Source organism: Falco naumanni, chromosome 13 (assembly GCF_017639655.2).
Source record: "Falco naumanni isolate bFalNau1 chromosome 13, bFalNau1.pat, whole genome shotgun sequence".
NCBI lineage: Eukaryota > Metazoa > Chordata > Aves > Falconiformes > Falconidae > Falco > Falco naumanni.
The window spans coordinates 27,343,276-27,366,317 of record NC_054066.1 but is presented as its reverse complement, the minus strand read 5'-3'; the positions used below and the strand labels follow the sequence as shown (position 1 = coordinate 27,366,317).

Genomic DNA, 23,042 nt, shown 5'->3' with positions numbered 1-23,042 from the left:
CATCCTCTATTTAGTGTTACAATACGTAGGAACTGCGTATATGTTGCCTGATCTGGAGTAAAATGGGAAATTCTTTTGGGTCCCAGAGAAAAAAAGCAACATACAACATTGATTCATAGGCAATTTTCATGGTACCCAGAATTAAAATACAGAATAAGATGTTGGAGAAAGCACTCACGTTTTCCTTGTCTGGACAATACCAACACTGTTAGCATGACCATTTATTAGTTAGAATAGAAACCCAGTTATTTTTGATTGTAAGTAGCCTCCTTTTATAAAGATACTTACAAGGATAACTTTAATAATAACAATTAAAACCATTTAATTTACTGTAGTAGCAAACTGAATTTACTATCAACAGTGAAGATACAATACTGGATGGGTCACCAGCTTTACTGGACAATTTCACCAACATGAAACTTTTAGTTTGATGGAAATTTCCTCATAAAAATACTAACTACCAAAATTTCTAGAATTTATATTCTATAATATTCTCAGGGTTGCTAAAATTTGGAGTATGCTTCTGTTATTATTGACTGTATTCTGTTGCCTATTTGAAAAGTCTTCTCAGGGTTTTCAGATTCAAACAGTGTTATTAGCATAAATCAGAAGTGCACACTAATGTAGCTTACTGCAGGTTAGTCCTTTCATGGCAGGTCAGAACACTGAAACTTACATCAAAATATTCCCAGATGCCTACAAAGCCATCTCCCTTTTCTTCTGTTAATATATAAAATCATAATAGAAAAATTAGTACCAATGATAACTATAGAACTGGCTTTTTGCATGTCAGGAATAAAACTGCAATGCAGTAAAATATCTTGTGCATTTCCTTTCAGATGTTTTAAAGAAACAAGTTTTAGAATATTCAGGATAACAGACATAGGTCTCCAGAGGAATAACAGTAATATCATAAACTGTTTTCTACAATAGTCTTGATAACAGATAAATTAAGTTTAGTTTTTCTGCCAATAGTTTTTATCCTTTCTTTCAATCTCATTTGATGTAAACAACACTTTCTAATACTGTTTCCAGAATTTCACGTTGCAGCAAATGCCAAGCACTGCAGGTAAATTCTGCCTTCTCCCTGGTAAACCTATGAGAAATCTTATTATAGGAGTATTGCTCATCTTGCATCTCCATTGAAGAGGAACATTTGCAGATGTGGAATGAAAATAGCAATTTTCCACACAAGTTGTTCTTTTCTATTTTCCATGATTCTCAATTCCCATTCCTCATTATAGTACATCTTTGTGTGTAAAGTCTGATTTTCATTTATTTCCTGGCAACATAAAGTGACCTTAGTGTCAATAAGAATGAGAGTCACAGGATGCAGGGAGATTTCTGGAAAAGAGTCATGTTTTAGGAACATCTTTTATTTAAACATAAGATTCTGCCATGGAATAGCGTGCATCAGACCACAACACTGAAGCAGTGTATCACTGCTCAACTGAAGCACATCCTGGATATCTTGGAAAGGTTAAATGCATGCAAGTACGCACATACAGACACATAACGTAAGAATGGAAATCCTACACCTGGCTTACTAATGTTAGGGTATATAATTTCTGATTATTTACTTATGTATATATTTTGGTGTAAGTTATACCTGGAGCTAACATTTTCAGAAAACAAAAATCAGTGTAATTCCCCAAGTAAAGTAAGGCGTGTTGCTTATTAGTGTTTACATGTTCTTATTTACTTTTAGTATCAGAGCCAAACTATCATGTGCAAGAAAAGATGCTGGTACTAATTTTATGGAAAAATTGAATCAGGAATGTATTTCAGAAGGAAATTCTGAAGTTTATCAACTTACAGGACCTTGAATTAATACAATTCTAGAATTGCAATAAAAATTCAGCTATTGTAGGTGAAAAGTAAAACATTTTTCTAACAGAGAACTCACATATTGACGTAAAGACAATCTGCAGCTGGCATAAGGAAGTGGGATGGAAAGAAGCTGATAGAAACACAATGTGATTCTGATCTCAGTAGTTACACAGTTACCAGGTGATCCAAATAGGTAAAAGGTTCACAAAGAAACTAATAGTGACAAGGACAATGAAATGAGAAGAAAAAGCTGAAGTTCTGTTCCCACTGAAGTCAGTGGGAGTCTTTGCCTTGGACCTTGGTGGGAGCACAATCCCAAAATTTTGATTCTGAGTCCACCTCTCAATGGCAAGACATACTCTTGGATATTCTCACTGATTTATTCGGTTTCCCTGGTTAGGCCCTCTGTATCATAATTATTCAAAACACATTTTCCCCTGTCAGTTTCCAGAGATGAACTCACTAAGAATTGGAGTGTGACTGAAATATCACCAAAAAAGCCCAGCAGATAAAGCTGAAGATGATCCTGACTGCCAAATCTGCTTTATAAAGTATTCTTTAATTTAAATCACAGCATAACTTTGCATCACTACTGAATGAAGATATATTTGGAAAGGTTTGTAAAGTATTTGCTGGTAAGTTAATGAATCACAGACTTACAACTTCTATGAAAAACTCCAAAATATGCAAGGAAAATATAAATAGAAGTGAAACAATTTAGAATCACTTTGAATTAGCTACAAAGTGGTAGCATTCTTATTAAATATTTCTCAGATTTGAACACAAATTGATAAAAAAACAACAACAAAGCAATCTTAATTTTCTTCTTCATTAATTTTTACTCTGTTTAGCAGATGTTTCTTGTCTTTGTTGTAGACTATTCAATTTGCATTAAGCAAGAGACTACAAATTTGATTTATATGTTTTAATTCCTTGCATTTTCACTTCTTGCAGGCACATTTGTATGCAAAACATTACAGGCTGCATTCTGGGTTAGATCCTTAAGTCAGCCATGCTAGGCTTGTACCAAAACTGAGATAAGAGGGGAACTGAGGTTACAGGTGCCTTTTCTGTGACTTTTACTAACTGTCAACTCAGCTAACGGCACAATTTAGAACAGATTCTAAGTTGCACTCAGTTTCATGACTCTTCAAGAGGTTAGTTACAGCCATGGTGAATTTCAAAGGTGCAGCATGTATCCAACCCTGACATCTCTCCCCTTAACCATATTCCTAATATACGCTAAAAAGTAAAGCCTTCTAAAAGGCATGATAGAGATAACTCAGCTCTGGGCCACTTAAGATTTCCTTGAGCAAGCCAGGTAAATTGGTTTTCTGACTGCTTTATGGTTCCTGAATGGCATGAAGCAGTCAGCCTGTGTTCCTTTTTGTCTCTGGGAATATGTGATTGATTCTCACATACTGCCTCATTTTCATATACAGCCTCAGGGGCAGGCTCCTTTAACTCAGTTCAAAGGGCTCACTTATTTTCCCAGATTTTGGTGATGGAGATAGAGAAATATTCAAACAAGGATGGTGGAAGATTTTTTTTATTGGGATATGGAGAATTTATTAGGACTTTCCCTGTTTTTTAAATGATAGTGTTTGTATTCATGCCCAGTGCTTGAAATTTGCTTGTAATGGGTCTGTCGATAAATAAAGATGAAGCTTTCATACCTCTAGGGCTGAAAACGGGTATGTGTTTTATAAGGAGCTGGCACAGAAAACTGAAAGAGCGTTGCTGATTGTCCACTGGATACAGCCATAACCTTCCTCCAAGAGAAATACAAATGCACAGAAAGGAATACAAAGTAATTAAAAAAAAAATATCAGAACTTAACTGTTAGGGACACTCGCACTAGACGACTTTTAAAACATTCTGTGTTAGGTAATAGCAACAAACTGCTTAGAGATATTTACATGTTTACCCTCCACTGAATCGTACAAGAAAGTCTGGGTTCATAAGAACTGGATGCACTAACGAGAGTGATCATTCCCATACACAACTACTGAAGGATGTTTTAAGTGGTATCTATTCTTATTGTGTGTCTGCAGTGACAAACACATTTCTTTTTGTTTGTTCTTCGTCTTCGCATGGGCAATATGTCTACTGAGATCCAAACAGCATGGTTTGTACTAAAATAGCTGCATGGATTGGTACCTTCAGCTGTCGGAACTGTCTCTCCTTCCTTCCCACTTTGTGATACATACATACCACAGCACCATCTGCTTTACCGTGACGCAGATTTGCCGCATAGGAGCTGTATTTTAATGGAGAAAATCATCTGACTACAAGAGAATTTTATGACTTTGTTTTAATTTTCTTTTATATCTCTCCCCCCCCGCCCCCCCCCCTCCAATTCCCACATCAGTCCTGAGTCTCCTGAGGCACCAGACTGTAAAGCTGACACCAGATGGGAGAATGAGTTTCAAACAGCTGCGGGCTTCCCTACTGCTACTTCCAGCTATCAAGGATTCATTTCTGCATGTGCATATGGAAAAAGCTGGTGATAGCAAGACAATACTAAAATCAGTTTTCTTCCCTGCAAGCTCCACTGCTTTCAGCATTCTCACTGCTCACAGAATTTGCCACCATCACAGTATCTGTTTAGAAAGGGCAGTGACTGTAGCTGCCTTCAGCTGATGAAAAAGAAGCAAATAAAGCTTGAGAGAGCGTGTAGAAGGAATGGAATGTCTTTACACGGATCCCTCTGAAGGAGGCTGTTTATCAGATGTTATGAACTGATTTATTTATAGCTAATGACTTCTCCAAAAACATTGTTCTCTTCTGACCTTTATGCTTAAATTGAAAGTCAGGAGACCTACTCTGCCAAGTAAATGAACTAATTTTAAACTAAAATATGGGGGGGGGGGGGGGGGGGGGGGGGGGGGGGGGGGGGGGGGGGGGGGGGGGGGGGGGAACCTTCTTGCTGTATTATGAATCCATTGTTAACTACTGTGCCTCCTGCTTTTTTACCTTATTATCATTGCTGGTCACTATGGGCAGCTATTAATTCTCCAGAATAACCAGTAAACTTGGAACATGAGAAGAAAACAACCACAACTCAATTTATTATGGGAGTTGAGGACACTTAGCCAGTAATCTGATCAGTTGCTTATACTGTCACCTCCTTATACAGGGGTTCCGTCTCTCGGTGGCCTGTGCAATGCCCAATCCATTAGTAATGCTCCACAAATACGGAACAGGGACTTGCACTTTTGCTGGCTGGCATAGTTAGTCATTGCTTCCTACAAAAACACAGAAAGCAATAACCGGGCTATTTCAACCCACCAGATCCAGCCTCTTCTGACTGTCAAACCCACTCACACCAACATGTTAGAGCTCAGTTTACAGAACTGAGATGTTTGCTCCCAGAGAAGACTGTGCCCTTTCTTTGATCACTATCTCTGCTCTCCCAAGTAGCTTCCAACAGCCAAGCATAATGAGGTTCAGCAGTATGGAAAATGCCGGCACGCTGGAGTCATCTGTGCCCCAGAGAGACTGTTAATTCACCTCACGCTGCCATTAAGTCCCATGCTGTGGGACTGAAGATGCATGCTTTACAATGCCTGTCACCACTTTCAAACCAGGATGTTTCAAGGAGTCAGAGTGTGTCCTGTCACCTCTTCCTCTCACAATGCTAATTAAGACTCTGCACTCTGCAAGCGCACAACACAGACAGAAGATATTGATGAATCTGATTTGTTGTTGCCCATAGGAGTTACAAAGGAGACCTTTGCAGTAAATGGGAAGTGATGCTGTTTGCTGGAGGGATGATACAGTATTTCACATGCTTGCTATGTCCCGAGCTCTTGCTGGAGGAGGGGAAGGGTTTAGCTCCCTTCCTTGATGCACAGTCCATAGTCCTGCTGCAGTTCCTGCAGCCGTGCATCTAGCTTCTGCTCATGCCCCTGCAATCCTGGTTCCACCTGCCGCCTGGACGGGCTCAGGGAGGCCAGGGTCATTGCAGCTTGACTTGACCTGCTACAGCAAAAGGGCATTGACCACACTCTGCTCTGTCACCAGAAGTGACAGCACAAAGAAGCAGCAACCCTTTCCTCTATGGCCTCTCATAACATTTCTGCTTTAACTTTTAAGCATAAGAAGTGTGCTTCAGGATAAGCAGATCAACTGAGCAGAAACATCTTAATGTTAGAATTAATCCTGTGCTTTAGAAGCAAAACCAGATTAACTGCATGCACATACAACAGTTTCTCCTTTCTGCTCCTTGCTGTAATGGAAAAAGTAAAGTACTCAAGCAATAATTCCACAGCTTGGCTAGGCATTAACTAACAGCACTTTCTGTGTAACAAATACATGGTACTATGGATTGGTAATGGCACAGGAGATGGCTGACGCACTTATATGAAAGGAACTGGGCTACCAGCCAAAGTTTGAGTTCTACTAGTTATGTTCCTAACCAGTAGCAACAGGAATTAATTCCTGAATTGATGTGTGTGAGGATAGAAAAACAAAATATAACATAATGTGCAGAATCTGTGGGCTGTGTGCATATTAATCTATCTTTCTTCTATTGCTTTTCTTTATCTTTCTAGTTCTGAAAATTCATACAAGTCTTGAATCACAAAACTGTTTGGAAGTGAAGCAAGCTATATTTACAACGCAACTCCTGTGAAAGATATGGAAGATCCTACTTTTCTAGTGCTTTTGAGCCTGGCGCCTTTTAAAAGAGTTTCCTTCAGCAGTAGTTGGCTCAATCTGTATGCATGAAACAGCAGAACCATCGTGAAAAAACTAGATGCCCATATACTTTATTCCTGTAATGATTATGACATGAAACATGTTACTTGTAAGACTTTAATATATTTTTCTTTATCTTCATAAGTTTCTACCTGAAACTACCAGTAGCAAGCACTTTTAAGAAAATCTGCACTGCTGAGGTATAAGGAGCAGTCTAAGGTAAAAAGCTGAAGCAGTGGCAGTATATGTTGGTTTGTGTAAAATACAGTTTTGAGACACCACACAAAATTTCCTTACAGGATTTTTTACTCAAAAATTAGGAAGATGTAAGGAAGTTCAAGTACTTGTCTGGTGGACATGATGAAACATAATAAAGGCCTCTAAATCCAATTAAATGGGTTCTTAAATGTTTGAGAAGTCTCACGCTGACAGACATCAAGACAGGAGTGACAACACAAGAAAGCGAGTCAGACAGAACCTCTCTGAAGAAGTGAGAAACCCTAATTTTAAATGAAGATATATATTTTAAACTTAGACAAAGTTATGTTGGGGTGAAGTAATATGTATTTGAAACTACAGCTGCCATTTTCTAAACCTGCTGTATCACTTCCTTAAGGCTAGTAAGTTCACTTAGTTTTATTCCTCTATGATACCAAGAGACATTTGATGAAGTGTTGAGTCTTAAAATCAGTTTCTCCAAATAGCTGAGTTCTGCTGAAAAAACTAAAATTAAAGGCTTTTTAACTGTGACCCTGCTCTGGAAAGGCAGTTCAGCACATAAATAGTCTCGCTGACCTTCAGCCTATGCTCTGCTATACACAGCTCTCTTGAATTTCTCTTTGGAATACATATACTGCTGAAATCAATGGGACTAGTTATAAGGATAATGATACAACTGCTTGTGGTATTTGTTTTAATGCTAAAGGACCTTGCACTATCTGCCACTATAGCACAATGCATACATAAGAAAATGGAAAAATCACGTAGGGAGAATAAGTACCATGTGCTGCACTGCTAAGGCAAACATCAATAAACTAGTGAAAGACCTGAGGAATAGTTTATAATAGTTCCTTCCACACCTCCTGTGCTGCTGTTAAATACTAGCTCTTTTCACAGCATTTATTTGGATGGCAATTTAGTTTACTATTTAATGTTAATAGCTGTGTGGTTAGAAGTATAAATAGCGTAATTTCACTGTTGTGCTGTTAAACTGTATTTGGTTGTATTTAACTCCCTACACGTACAAAAGGTTGTAAAAGAACAGAGTGTAAAGGTGTGGCTATATGAGACTTCTGCTCACTGTCAAAATCAGTTTAAGAGGCTGCCACTGTCATGCTGCAATTCTTTGCTTTCTCACCATTCCCACACAATTCCTTAACTCCTTTGTTTCCTGACAGCCTAAGGTTCTCATTTTAAAACCTTCCTGAGATTATTCTTCTTTGTATTAGTTCTTCAGAATTGTTTTTAAAGGGCATTGAAAATATCAAAGTCGCTATAAAGATCTGCTTAAGGAATCACTGACATTTACAGTTTTCATAAAAAATAAATTTTTCATTAGAACATTTGAAAATCACAACACTTTTTTTGTGGAAAACTGTTTTCCTGCCCATCTTTTAAATAAATACCATTTGAAAGAACACCAACAGTCCTGCATTAAATTTATATAGGTGAAATGTCACATATGGATATGACAACTGAATCCAATCTCTTCCATGAGATGCAGATTTCTTAATGACTCATAGAGACACACTGGTATCATTTAGCAACATCTAAATCTTTGCCTAATGCATTGCTTACCGTTCGAATAAGTGGCAGATTTATAGCTAAAATGATGCTTTTCTGTACTCAGAGCTCTCCCTTTCTCTAGCCATTTGATGCTAAGAGTATATTAATAAATATCCTTCATTGGAAGCATACTTAGTGATTGAACTCTGCATATGAAAAGAGGCAGGAGATCAACAACTGTCACATTTATCTTAGCAACATGGAGAAGGATTTCAACATCTAAGTAGCAATGAGACAAACTACGGATAATTTTGCCCTCTGTTTTCAAAATGGGCTTTGTTTTCTCTCACCATCAAATGATACTTTACAGAGGTCCTCTAGGGTTACATCTGGAATAAGGAAAATATGGCTGTAAGGATTTAATTTATCTTTAAAATAAAATCCAGTATGTCATTCAGACAGGAAAGCAAGCCAGGGATAAATGTTTGATATAAAAATTTATGAAACATGAAAGGGGCTTTAATAGTAAGTCTGTGAAGTCTTGAAACAATAGGTCTCTCTGGAGTGGCAGGGTCCTATTTTTATGGTACTTTGATAGGTCAGAAGGTCATAAAAGTGTTGGGTATGAGAAAAGAATTAAAACTGTAATTGAACATGGGTCATAAATCCATGAAGATTCAAAAGCTGCACTCTGGGTACTAATCCCTGCTGGGAAATGTTTCTATTTAGTTACACTGTAAAGGTTAATTATAAATACAATCTTGCATCTGCAAATCTCTGGTTTATTTTTCTTCTAAGATATGACTTACCGTTGACCTGATGTTATCCATCACTGATGATTATGTCTGCATTTTCCAGTAAAAATTGTTCTTCCCTTTTTTGATTAAATTAGACTGAGCTCAGATTTTGATTTATAAGGAGTAGCAATCCCTCATCCTTCCAGGACTGAAAATGTCCTCATTTAAGATCAGATCAGAGGATGGGGTGAAAACCTTTTCTAATTTCGAGAGGAATCAAGTCTTTCTAGGCCAGTCACTACATTTCTGTTATTAATCATAAAGATGGATATGTATAAAAGAAGATATTTTTATATCTACACTAAAATTCTGAAAATTCTGCATTGAAAAATGGCTTTTAATAAGAGAAAAGCAGAGAGAAATGTTAAAAATGAGACCTCGTGGCTCAAAGACCCATTGCTTCCAGAGATTGCAAATATGAAGGGGCACTGAGGGAGCTAAGGCAGGTGAAAGGTTAAAACTCAGGAATCCCAGTTTCTCTTAATTTACTGTTTGGCAACTAACTGTATCATATTTAATGAAGCATCCATCTTTTGGGTATGATATACAAGATAGCATCCCTCTGGTAGTGCTTAATTACATTGAAAATAAAGCTACAGAACGGAAACCTCTTTGTTGATCCATACATAAGTTCTTGCAACAGTATGAAACAGCTGTCAGAAGACAGCAATAAAACCTAAGAAATTTCACACAAACCAGTATTTTATAGGAATACTGCTAAACCTGACAAGTAAAAATTTCATAACAGAAGAAATACACAATTAACATTACTGTATCACTAGTACTATATGTACTGTTCTGCTGCTCATGTGCATGCATGTGAGCACTGTGTAGTAACAGCCATACAGTTCTTGCATCGCTTTTAATTATAAGCTATTAATATATTTATTTTCCTTTTTTTCCTCATGTATTTCTAGAATAGTTCTAATTATCCTTCAGATTTTATTTTTGTCAGTGGTGATTTGGGAATTACACTGAAAATAAATTCCTGTTTCTTATGCCACAGTCCTAGAGAAACTAGGACACATGTAAAAGATGTCTCTAAATAAAGAGAATTCATATAGAGGGAAGGGTCCAAACCTCTGTCAAAATAATATGAATAAAGAAGCAGCATCCCCAATTGTCTTGGCAGTGCAGAAATGCAGAAGACTTACTTTCTAATGAAAATACATAAAGATTAAGACAAATCTGCCTCAAAGTCTCACTCACAATTAATCACTTTCATGACTCAGAAATCACAGGAATAAAATATAAGGTGGATCCACTTTTCTGATAGATGCTACTGCAAAGTATAGATGGCCAGAGCTAACTTTAAAAAAGCTATCTGAAGGTTTCAAATTCAAGTGTCCTGGAGAACAATGAACTGTAATATAGTTAAGCAAAATATGTATTTCTGCGCATTTTAGCCTTCCGATTTTATAAAGCATCTTATATAGAAAGACCGATTAAAAGTAAATGAGAAATTAATGCACACAAAGGAGACACAAATTTTATGTGTTTGCCTTCTTTGCAGACAGTTTAAACACTGTTTATAGATGTTAAGATTTTATTTTAAAATAATAAACTTCCAGTTCTCTGGCTAGGGAAATTAACTTTGAACATAAATTGCTGCATTCTGTGCAATTTCCACTGTCTGACTCTCTCATACTTGCAGATGTCTTTTACATGTCTTCAGTCCAAGAATAAAAAAATTCTCTCCATCCTAATTAGCCCTGAAAGAAAGCCTTTTCCCCTTCATGTGCCACAGTAGAAACCAAGTCTGATGAAGACTTCTGGGCAAAGGTGAAGGGTCTCTGCTTGAGGTCCATATATATTTTTAATGAGCTAATAAGAATTTCTTAAAGCAGAACCTGTTTTATCTGCTAGTTTCCCTTCTAAAACACAGGATTAATTCTAACAGTTCTGCTCGATCCATCTGCCCGTCCTGAGGTGCATTTATTACAGTTACAGGGCAACAACAAACAAGATTTAACAACATCTTTTGTGTCTGTGTTGTGCACCTGCAGAGCACAGTCTAATTAGCATTGTGAGAGGAAAACGTGACAGGACACACTTTGACTCCTGAAGCATGCCGGTTTGAAAGCGATGACAGGCATTGCTGACCATGATGAACCCATTGTGAAACACGCATCTTCAGTTCCCCAGCACAAGGCTTGATGGCAGCGTGAGGTGAATTAGCTGTCTCTTTGGGGCACAGATGATTCCAGCGTGCCAGCATTTTCCATACTGCTGAACCTCATTATGCTTGGCTGTTGGAAGCTACTCGGGAGAGCAGAGAAAGGGCACAGTCTTCTCTGGGAGCAAACATCTCAGTTCTGTAAACTGAGCTCTAACATGTTGGTGTGAGTGGGTTTGACAGTCAGAAGAGGCTGGATCTAGCGGGTTGAAATAGCCCGGTTATTGCTTTCTGTGTTTTTGTAGGAAGCAATGACTAATTATATCAGCCAGTAAAAGTACAAAACCCTGTTCCTTATTTGGAGAGCATTGCTGATGGGCCACTTTTCCCTCTGTCAAGTAAATTACATTCCATTACTGAAGCTGCAGGGTTTGCTGATTTTTTTCCCGGTCTTTCCTTGACTTATTCCTACTCCTGCTTTCATAGCAGTGTGAGGATGTTCACTTCTCTAGTTCCTAGGAGTCAGCAATTAAGAAAACAAATGATTTCCTGACTCTTCAATTGTCTTCTCTGCTCATCTTATAGTAGATTAAATTTCACTGAAAGTCATCTTCTGCCCTGTGAAAGGCACAGGCACCCATGAGGCAGTCTGGGCTAGTATCTCAGCAGAAGATAAACTTCTAGCAATATTTCCATTTCTATAGGTAATCTATAGCACTTTTATCCTTTCAGAGGTATGTGGAATATTCTTCTTCCTTATAGTTATAAAGCACCAGAGATCGAAACAGAATTTTCAAAGTGTAGGGATAAAAGAAAATTGGGTTTAAGTAAAATTAGAAACAGTTTCAATTTGATGACATTGACAAAGACTGTTTTGAAATAAGGTTTAGATAGGCAGATTGATGTGGCCTTTTGGAGATAAACCATGTATTATTTGGAAGGATTATTCAGTTTCCCAGTGCTTTCCCCTTGCATTGTGTTCACTTTTTACACCGTGTATTTAAATCCAAGCAAGATTTTATCAACTAGGATTTCATTGAAAGAGACTAAGTACCCAAATGGCTATGCCATTTCAACTCCAGTGCCTATAGCTCAAAGCTATTTTGATATCTAAAACCTCTTCAAGACAATTGGGAGTGATGTATTAAATAACTTGGTAAACCTAATTTTGGTTTCTCATCCTAACAAACTGTTCACATACACAATTGTGGCCATGTGCTATGTGCTCCCGAAGGCCCATTCACTTGAGCACAGCTATGCACACTGAGGAATAAACACCTCTGCCTCGGGTTTGATGAGGCAAGGAAGAATCTATGCTAAAATAGCAATAGTCTCCTACAAAAATAAAGGAAAAAAAGGTAAAAAAATGAGAAAGACACTCGCAGACTTTCTTCCAGGAAATATACCTGTGCCTATACAGAAAGAAAAGGGAACATTTCTTAACAGACACATTTGAATGCCATGTACTTACAAGCAATTACAGAAAAGACTCCAAGTACTGTAATTCCTCTGGAGAGCCTTCTGTTACAGTCAAAGGTAATAGATTGAATGTTCTCAAATTTGCCTTTTCAAAGGATCACTTACTCAAGGCAGGAACTATCTTTTCCTCATAACTTTCTTAATGAATTACCTGATGCTGTAGAAAATATGTGATTAGATTTTACTGGGAGTTTTCTTTTATACCTGCTTTGGGTTTTACTCACCAAGCATAAGGCTATGCTGAAAAGATGTGCAGCAAAATGGCGGGTGTGGGTTACCTAAAGCACTCTGTTGAGGGTGGCCACTAGCTCTGCACTGGCTGGGACACATGGCTGCCTGGTCCACCTGAGGTGAGAGACAGACAGTCAGTAAAGAGGCTCATATAAGCGAAACGACTTCTAATTTGGAAACTCTGAAGAAAAATAGCGGCATAACCCCCCCCCCCCCCCCCCCCCCCCCCAAGCTGTTTACATGGTGTCATTGCTGCTGGGGAAGGGGAGAGTCTGGGCTGGAGAAGCTGTAAGGAGGGTGGATGTGGCAACAACCATCAGCGCTATGGAAGATGAATTCTGAGGTCTGTGTGATTGTTCCTATCTGTCACTATCACAGACACGAGTTATCCCCTCACGATATGCCCACAACCTGTTCCCGCCCCTTGCGCCTCACGCTTTCCCGCCCGACGTTTCCCAGGACTACCGGCCCCAGCATCCCTTGCGGCGCCCTCCCGCCGCACCTGGCGGCCCCGAGGCGCGGGCCGCTGGGGCTTGTAGGCAGCTGCCGCCCCGCTGATGGGGGCCCGGGGGGGCCGGGGAACACCGGCTGGGTTACCCGGTAGGGCAGGTACTGCCGGCTGCCCGGGGCGGAGGGAGCGACGCGAAGCAGCAGCACAGGGTGAGGGACGGGCCGGTAGCTGCGAGCAGCCTGGCAGGGAGGCTGAGGGGCCTGTGAGAGGCCAGCAGGAGGCTGAGGGGGTGCGAGGGGCTAGCGAGGAGGCTGAGGGGGCTGTGGGGGGCCAGCAGGAGGCTGAGGGGGTGGGGTCTCTGGGGGCTCGGCTGTGGTGAGCAGTGGAACGGGTGCTGAGGAGATTTTGCACGGCTGCCCATCTCCCCTCGCTTGTGATGAAAATATGAGATCTGGGTGGGTTGGGTTTGGGTTTTTACTTTGGGTTTGTTTAATGGTAGTGAGCACTTAGTGACTCCTGCTTGCCCTTCACCAGCCATCTGGCAAGGGCTTTTTTCTCAGAGCAAGGCCAGGTCTTTGGATGATGGCTGGATGAGGAGCTACACTCTGCTGAAATACTGAATTTGAGAATGTTTTTTGGGGTGGTAAAAGCTTCAGGTAGGCTTTAGATGCCACAACTGAAATTAACAAGGATGTCTCCAGGAAGGGACACCCATTTTTGTAACTACCTGTCTTAGTTATAACAAGAGAAAGTCACTGAGCTCATGCTTTCGTCTTGCATATTTTCTTAAAACCTCAAAATTTAATTCCTTATCTTTCCTCCTGAAAACCAGCTTCTTGGATGTCACCCTTTGCTAATTTATCTTACAGAGAAGTCTTCTGTACAGTGCACTAGTTCTGGTGGATTCTTAGTGCTTGCTAAATATATGTTGACTTTCTTGGGAGAGAGAACCAAGCACACAGCTATTATCCTTTTGATGCTCTGTAAGTGGAATGTTCCCAACTCTGTGCTGTTTCCTGTGGTTTCAGCATTACTTGGGGGACAGTTTCATGCTGCAGTGATTTAAAATTTGTTGTTGACTGCTAAAAAGCCCCTTCTGCCTTTTTTGCAGCTGGGCTAAGTCATGAAGGCATTGGGAATCCCTCAATGCCTGTGACAGAATCAGGCAGCTGAGTGTCTTCCTGGAAAAGGATTGGAGCTTTAATGGAGCACATCGGGATTGCAGCTGTTGCCATCCTGAGCCTATATATAGAAACACTACTCCACACACATGTGGGAGACAACTGTATTTCCTGGCAGCACAACTGAAATTTGTAGCAGCTTTTTGTCATCTCTTGAGACTCAGTTACTGCAGGAGTACTTGGGAGTCTGCTTCAGAGTTCTTAGTTAAAGGTGGAATTTCATTGAAGTATGTAGTTGAAATGTTTACTCAGACTGTTTGCCAGGGGTGCATATATTTCTGATCTGAATGAGGAGGGGGAGAGAAAAAAAGAGGAGACTGGCAGTGCAGGAGGATGTGGTGACCAGTGCTAATGGAAAGTTGTCGATTCACATCCTGTGCCACTCTACTGTTGTCACTTTAGGAGGAAATTCTGGTGCAATTTTGTGTGTGCCTCACAAATAGGCTAATGACTGGAAATACGATTTTAGACACTTTTTTTTTTTTTTAAAGTCCTGTGTTCATGAATTCTTCCATCGTATTTGACAGAACTATGACTGTCATTGTGCATATGATTTGCTGTATGCATTTAAAAATGTGTAAAATAAGGAAGAACCACAGCTATTTCTCTACTAAAAGCCCAATGAAATTTCTTCCTACTGCTTTACCCAGTTCTTTGTGTAATGTGTGCTGAAGGTCTGCAAGATAGCTAGGGTTGTATCACCCCAGTTCTAAAGTAAAACTACAGAATGATCCTAAAAATTAACGAACGGGAGAATCTTGGTCTTAGGAGAACTCTCAGTTTAATCCACTCCTAGTCCCAGGCTGGGCATGCAGCTCTGCAATTCACAGTTGTGGCTTTGTATCTCTGTACAGTTACAGATTTTAAACTCCTTGTAGTCAGCATTTCTTTTTCAGTTATATTTGCTTCGCACTTGAAACAACATCAGTTACATGTTGACTGATACCACCGCATGGGCAACACTGGGGAAAAGAACTGGAATTATTAGACACTGTTAACTGCTGAGGGAAACAAGGGACAAAGCAGAGCTTAGGTGCTCGGTGCAGTAACACATAGCTTCCCTTATCTTTTCTATTCCTAAATGACGCATCCTCAATTCAGAAAGAGACATGAAAGTCTGCCAGGTGAAGGAACAAGGAACGAAGCACAGTGTGGAGCTGGAAAATGTGGTGAATTTGAACCATGCTTGGAGAAGGGCCTTTGACCTCCATGAGAGACCAGGCATGCAAGGACTGTCACAGCAGACTGCCCAAGAGCATGCTTTATATACTGCTGGGACACTGGTGGCGCAGAAGAAACTTGCTTTCCTGGAGTTGCCTGTGCATCTAGTAGCTAAATAAAAAATTATGTGAGTGAGCTGTATAGTAAGATAAGAAGCAATTGCAGCTGGGAAGGTCTAGGCTTGCTGCTCTTCACAACTGCCATGCTTAACTGTCGAACTGAGTGTTTCATAACAGTTGATGCCATATTAAATGGTATGATGTCATATTACCTCAAGCTGCAATAGTCTCTGCCTAATCCTTCTGGGGCAACTATGCATATTCCTTGTGCTTTTGGAGATTACTAATTTCCACAGTTTTCACTTACTTAATTATCTGTCTTGATGTAGAATTAAAAAAAGTTCCTGAACTGGTCTAGCTAGGTGTCGGGAAGCATGCTGGGAAATTGTATGACTCTTGCAGACAACAATGTAATAATTAAAATATTTTATTTGCATTACAAATGGCAGTAAGCCATTACAATGGCAAGCCCCTATAAGCTGTAGCCAAGATACATTCCTCATCAAGATACATTCCTCATCTAGTTGTTATGTGGTGTCATACAGCCTGATTTTGGGCGTGATACCACTCCAGATGAACCTGTTGTCTGGTGCTGGGATTTGTGGACCCGCATGCCAGGTATTTTACACCATGCAGAACAGAACCTTTCTAAGAATTTGCCTGTTCTACACTATAGGGCATTTTTTCTCCTTTCCAAGAACGGTAGCATGTATTCTCTAGGTTCTTTGGTGCAGCTTGATTGTATTGGGGAAGTCAAGCTAAGAACTTGCTATAGGGGCCATTCCTTATTGCTGCATTTCTTTCCTTATGCCATGAAGCTGGTGCTTGGGTATCTTGACACAGGATGACTATCCAAGGGTGCAGGAGGAGGCTGACACCTCTGTGATCACATTACTTACCCTGTGGTGTGGCTCTGTAGCAGGTCAAGCTCATCTTTGCCTGGGCTACCATGGCCTGCCCAACCTTCCACCGTCTCCTTGCCCTTGTCATGTGTTTCCACCCTGTTCCTTCCCCCAGTGCCTGCAGTTGTGTGGTCAGGTTTTGCGCAGATGGAGGACACTGTCACATCTTTGTCCTGCCAGGCCTGACTGGTTCCCTGGTGTGTCCTCCTTGCCAGCACGTGGGAGAGGGCATGAAGAGGTTGCTGGGCCAAGCAGAACTGTGTTAGGAACTTGAAGCTGCAGCCAGAAGAGCTTGTACTAAATGCTCATGCAGATCCTGGCTGTCACAGAGGCCTGCAGAAGGCTGCCCTCCCAGTATGTTAATAATCCATCAGAAATGCTGCTTCTTTCCAAGTGGTGCTGGAGCCAAAAGGGATCAAAAAAATTGGTGTATACTACTACAAAAAAACCAAACTTGCCTGTGCCTTGCTTTGTGTGGATAGACTGATGGGGTAGATTAGAAAGCTGTCCTGATCACTTTAACTTTCTGCTTTGATTATTTTCCAGCATCTAAACTTTAGGTAGACAGATAAATAATTACCACAGTGTATAGGTGTAAGGTAGAGATATTTCAGTCATTTTTACTTAGTCTTCTAAGGAAACGAGGCTTATTTTCTTTCATTACCTGTATCTCTCTATGCATACCATACTTTTTAACCCATGACCAGTTTCAGTTAAGTTGAGAAAAAAGTAGTGATCTCAAGGATAAAATTTTGTCAGAAGAGATAATGAAGAAGAGAAAAGCAGCATTATTACATAGCCCTTACTAGGCAGCAGAGAAGCTACACAGAAGACACCCATTCTGAAGCCAAATGCAGAGCAAATGCCTCAGTAGGAGTTTATTATTAGCCCTTATATTAGACCTACTATTATACTTTATTAGACATCAGAGAATCCCATTATAAGGCATGAAATAATAGGGGGAAAAAATATTACCTCTTCTTATGGAGCTAATCGGCTAAATTCTGTATAAACCAGAAGTCACTGCTTTTGCATATGGAGCACCTCACTGAACTTAGAAAAGGGACGCTGCTGGTTTCCTTTGGTGCAGTGGTAATTTGAATGTTTCTGATTTGCTTTGTTAATTTGTATTTCCCTTGCTAGGAGGAATTATTGCTATGTCACTCTGTGACTTGTATGGTTGTGTTTGAATTTGGCTGGAAACCACAGTGAGGAGCAGTAAAAAGAGGTTTAGAAATTTAATCATGTGGGCAGCATGATCAAGAGACTTGTAAAAAAGGGTCCAGCCCCTCTGGTACAGGGTGCTGTGGAGGAGAGTCTCTTTCCCACTCTTCAGAGTGTGATCTTTGAGTGCTTTCTCCATGCATCTGTAATCATGTGTCACAGTGTCTCACCAAACGTAGCAGTATGGTTTTGCCTGGTTTTGTTATTTTTTGTATGTGTGTTTTGTTTGTTGTTTTGGTTTTTTTTTAATCTTGAAGACTTTCTTCTCTGCATGGGGAAAAGTATCTTAAAGCACATAAGCTATATCTGCCTTAAGAGGTAGGGATTTTAGCCAAATCTTGTATTCTGACTGATGCTGTACACATCTGATTACGAATTGTGAAAGGTATTCATGAGTTCTTATTTCCCCTTGAGGTAGGAGCTGGGAAAAGCAGCAGGAGTGGCTGCTCAGAAGAGAATGCCTGAGGGCTTTACATACCACCGTCCAAGATCTGCTTACAGCATCACATTGGGAATGGATTCTGCTTATCCCAACGTTTTATTGCTGTGAAACAGCCTGTTCTGCACTACCACCTCTCTCTTTCACAATGGTGCTCAGCTGTCAGGTAAAAACTTTTTGTAGCTGTTAGAACTAAAGCAGACTGAGACAAAGCTCAATTTCTGCATTGTTTCAACCTAGGGAGTTTGTTATTGAATTACAAACTCAATGTTTGTGGAGAATTATTGAAAAGAATGAAAACACCTGTACGGTTTTGCACTTGAGAACGGCAGAAGTACTGACACAAGTTTTCCTGGCTTTATGTAAATGTTTTTTTGGAGGGGATTCAGAGAGCACAGAGGTGACAGCCCTACCTTTAGCTGCCTTGGTAATGGGTGCTCTGCCACTGCATCTTGCTGAAGGATTCAAAAGAGGCTGATCCACCTAGCAGGGAAGGTGAATAACATGTAGTAGGGATGCTGGCCGCCAAGAACGTGGGCACTGTGGTAGTCAAATATTGTTTTTCCTGTGTACAAGTTATTTTTCACCAAGATTTTCATGGGGGAAAAAAACAAACTAAAAATCTCCTTGTCCCACCACAGCCCTCCATGCTCAGTTGAAATATGTAGCTGAGAAAGTCTGGTTGAAAGTAGAAACTCCTGGGGTAAGAATCCTGCAGCAGTACTCCAGGGCAATTATATTTCACATTTGATGAATTCATTCTGTAGACCCCAACCTAGGTTATATTTTCCATGATGTAGTATCTCATCCAGCTGGGGAGATACACTTCTGTGGTAGATCTTAGCTCTACAGGAGAAAGGTGGGGCATGTCACCTACTGCTGCCAGGGGCAGTGGTTTACCATTTCTGAATTTTCTGTGGAAAGTGGACAGTTTTAGAACAGAAAACTTTATTAAAAGGTTGGGGGAGTAGGTCAGTGTTTACTAATGGATCAGCTCAGGCTGCGTTTGGTAAGAAAGGGAAAAAGAGGATGAGGCTCAGATGTCTTAAACATTACTTGTGGCATGTTCTCCCAAAATAAAGCTGATTCGTATTTGGAAATGATTTGACTGCAGGGAGATGGTTTAGAACATAATATACTATGCAGATTTCTACCTAATTTATTTGTCCAATTAGATCATTAAAATGCCTCAAGCATTTGTGGCTTGGTTTTATTTTGTAGCATTTTTAAGAGAAACTCAGCATCTTTTCCTTGCAGAAATCTTGTCTGCTTATTCTCCACTCTGGGGTTTCTGGATGAGGATGAATAAGGTGTGTATATGGGTTGGGAGAAACTGATGCAGAGAAGACTGGGAACTGTTTGAAAGTGGTATTAATCAAAGGTTGCAGGAGGTGGTGGCTTCACCAGAGACTTTCCTGTGACATATTAATTGAGCTACATTTTTGTGGCTACTTAACTCTGACGCTGTATTTTTGTGGCTACTTAACTCTGACACTGTATTTTTGCATGGACATTAAATTGCACCTTGTTAGAACTTTGACAGCCTGCATTGTAAGTCCCATGAAAACAGATATTTTTTGAGATTTTAAATTAGGGAAGGCACTAATTGTAAACATTTTTTGCTGGTTGCCCTAGATGTATTTCAGCCTTATATCCTCGTCCCTACCTGCAGTTCTTCAACTCTAACTTTGTACAGATTATCAAATTAATGCTGTCATGAGAGTGTGGTACTGAGCCAGACCATGGCTGTCCTTGTTGCATAATGCAGATAGCTTTGGCCGGGGGAGTTTTTAGCAATAGTGAAGAAGGGCGGGGTGTGGAGGACACACTCTGTAATTGAGGTTCAAAGCTAGTTGTTTCTGCTTCTCAATCTGTACATGAGCTGTTCAGCTGCTACAGGCAGAAGTGGTAGGAAGCATCTCTCACCTAGATGTTTTATCATCAGGGAGAAGTGAAAAGGTAAGTTCTACTTTTTATAGAACTGATTCTTTTAAAAGTCTTTCCTCAAAGTAGCTTGGCAATACATTTGATGATAAGAGGCTTAAGTATAACATAAGTATAGTAAAAACTCCATGTAATGTACAGAAATGTGATGGCTATATTAAGAATATTGCTAAAAATAGTTAATAATAGTTCTTAACTACAGAAGCATTATCTGGTTTATATTACCTGTCAGGCAGAAAAGAGGTGGGGAAGCTATGGAAGTAAAATGGAAAAGGTGAGGCAAATTTTTTCTGCAAACTTTGGGAAGTAGCTTTTGTTAGGGTAAAATCCCACTCTATATAGGTTTTTGAAGTTGTATTTAATTTCTGTGGAATAAGTTTTTTTCCACAGATCTTGGCACCACCGGAAGTTCTTAACTTGCCAACTAAAAAGTAAGGAACCATCGTTTTTGTTTTGTCTCCTCTTACTTACCAAGTGTCAGGAAGCACTAGTAACTGAAATAGTTCTGTTTTCCCTTTACCTCTCCAGTTCTGCATTCTGGTAACTATATAATGTGACACTCAATAATTATTAGCATTAATTTGAACACAGAGCTTTAAAATAATTCTTTATGTTTTCATTCTGGCAACAAATCAAGTCAGCCTCTGTTGCAGAAGCAGCTGGATAATCCGTATATAGTTTCCTTTTATTGTAGTTCTGTATGTGTGGTGTTCTCCATATTCCCAGTTTGTATTCCAGGAGCAGCTGAGGCATTACATAAAAGTCAGTCTGTAGTAGCAGAAATCAGAATTCTAGCTAAGTTCTGTGTCAAAATTCACGTGTGGTGAAGGGGAGAGGGCTTGAATTGCTTTTTTGGATCAAGCTGCTTCAACAGTGTCTTAATGCAGTGCAAGGCAAAGTTATGAAAGTAGAGTTTGGCTTGGAGAACAGAATTGCAGCAATTATTAGGTAACTAATTTCTGGAAAAAAAGAGATATTGTGGAAGCTCCATTGCAAATAATGGTGCCCACTACACAGTGGTCTAAATTGGACCATCGTGTTCAGCATTGAGTATAGGAAAGGAAAAAGGAATACAAATGAAGCCTTTTATGGGACAGGGTAAAAGAATGACTCATGCTAGTCTGTTACCATCTGATCACGTTTCAGGCTTCAAAATGTATTTGTGATCTTGGAATTTTAGATCTCTTGGTTTTTTAAAACATAATTTACTAAAAATGGTGAGTATGAACAAACCGAGTAGCATGGAGTTGCTGCCCTTATGATGTTTTTATATATATTTTTGCTTTTCTTTTGTAAGGTTTCTATTTCTGCTAACTGTACTTTATTTTAATAGGGAAGGCTTTCAGAAGCAGCACAAAGCTGAAGATGGATATTAAGAGCATGAAGAACTATCTGTATTGGCTGTACTGCCAGTTTGAACTGATCACCTGCAGCTATCTCATGGAGCCCTGGGAAAAACTGCTTTTCTATACCTTCAACATTACTATGTTAGTTATGCTATTATACACCGCTTACATCTTTGTCCCTGTCCACGTTAGCATGGCTTTTCAATTCTTCTTGCACTTATTTGGAAACCAACATGAAAATACTGTTTCTGTCGTGAAGTAACATTGTCAACCTGACACTGACTTTTGGATCAACAAAGTGTTTTTCTTAACACTCCATTTTTGTTGAGAAACAGGTTCAGTGTGTGTGCAAACACTGTTTTATTCTGCAGTATCTTTTAATGTTCTTCTGTATTCTGGGACTCTCTGACAGCAAATTATTTTGCCAAAACAATTGAAATCCGTCCTTGTTTTTATTGTTTGACTGACTGCTTCTTAAAGAGCTTTCAATTTTAAAGACTGGCTGGAGTTAGGAGGCTGGATTTGGTACAGAAACAACTGTGCTGCATATTTTGTTATTCCAGGGAGAGCTGCTCTGATACGGAGTTTTCATCTTGAGAAAGTACATGGCATGCCTTTGTTCTTGTCTGCCTTACCTTTGCTGACAGGAGAGATGTGTACAAAAAAGGTTTTGCACGATGCTGTACAACTATAAACTGCTTCTCTAAGCTTGGTATGTATGTATTTATAGAATGATTTTGTTATTTATTTACTTTCCTCAGTTATTTAATACAATTAATTACTTGACTGGTTCATCATCATTATGGAAACAATGCAGTTGATTTATTAAAAATGTGGGGATTTACTTCCATGAAAATTTATAATAAAATTCTCATATTCTTAGACTTTATTAAAAAAAGCGTGCATATCATATACAGAACATGAAAATACATATTCAGTTGTGGAAGGGCCATTTCAGTTGAAAAACAATAAAAAGCCTACCTAAAATACAATGTCTCTCCTTTTTTCCTAAACCTCTCATTTCCCCTCTTTTACCTCCTTTTATACTCTACCTGTTGAGTAGTGTCTGAAACATGAACTCTTGAGACTGCAGACTTTGTAATTAATGTGCTGTAATTGGTTTTATTTCAAAGTCTGTGTTTTTTTAAACTTCAGCCTTAGAAACACGAGATACCTGCACTGCCAATTTGCTACAGCAGCCATTGGCAGGAGCTGGCTAGAGATGAAGAACCAGTACGATGAACCCGGGAACTAGAATCAGTGTTGTGTATCATCCCAAAAGAACAGAGTAGTAGCAGGTGGCTTGCAGGGTACTATAAATGCAGCTTTGCTCCCACCCACACAGAGGTGAGTTTTCTTACGTCTTTCGAGCACAGAGATGCTACTAGAATGTCTT

The 23,042-nt window shown here is 39.6% G+C and overlaps 1 protein-coding gene across 2 annotated transcripts; it reads left to right on the top strand.

Moving 5' to 3' along the window:
• Positions 1-13,368: 13,368 nt before the first annotated feature.
• LOC121097063 (serine palmitoyltransferase small subunit B-like) lies at positions 13,369-22,618 on the top strand. 2 transcript variants are annotated; one of them, XM_040613802.1, is made up of 3 exons: positions 13,369-13,539; positions 18,336-18,522; positions 21,634-22,618. In XM_040613802.1, the coding sequence occupies exon 3, from the start codon at positions 21,666-21,668 to the stop codon at positions 21,906-21,908; it is 243 nt and encodes an 80-aa protein (XP_040469736.1). In that variant the 5' UTR covers positions 13,369-13,539; positions 18,336-18,522; positions 21,634-21,665; the 3' UTR covers positions 21,909-22,618. The 2 variants fall into 2 exon arrangements, with proteins under 2 accessions (XP_040469736.1, XP_040469735.1); XM_040613801.1 differs by having other exon boundaries at positions 18,336-22,618.
• The last annotated feature ends 424 nt before the right edge of the window (positions 22,619-23,042 follow it).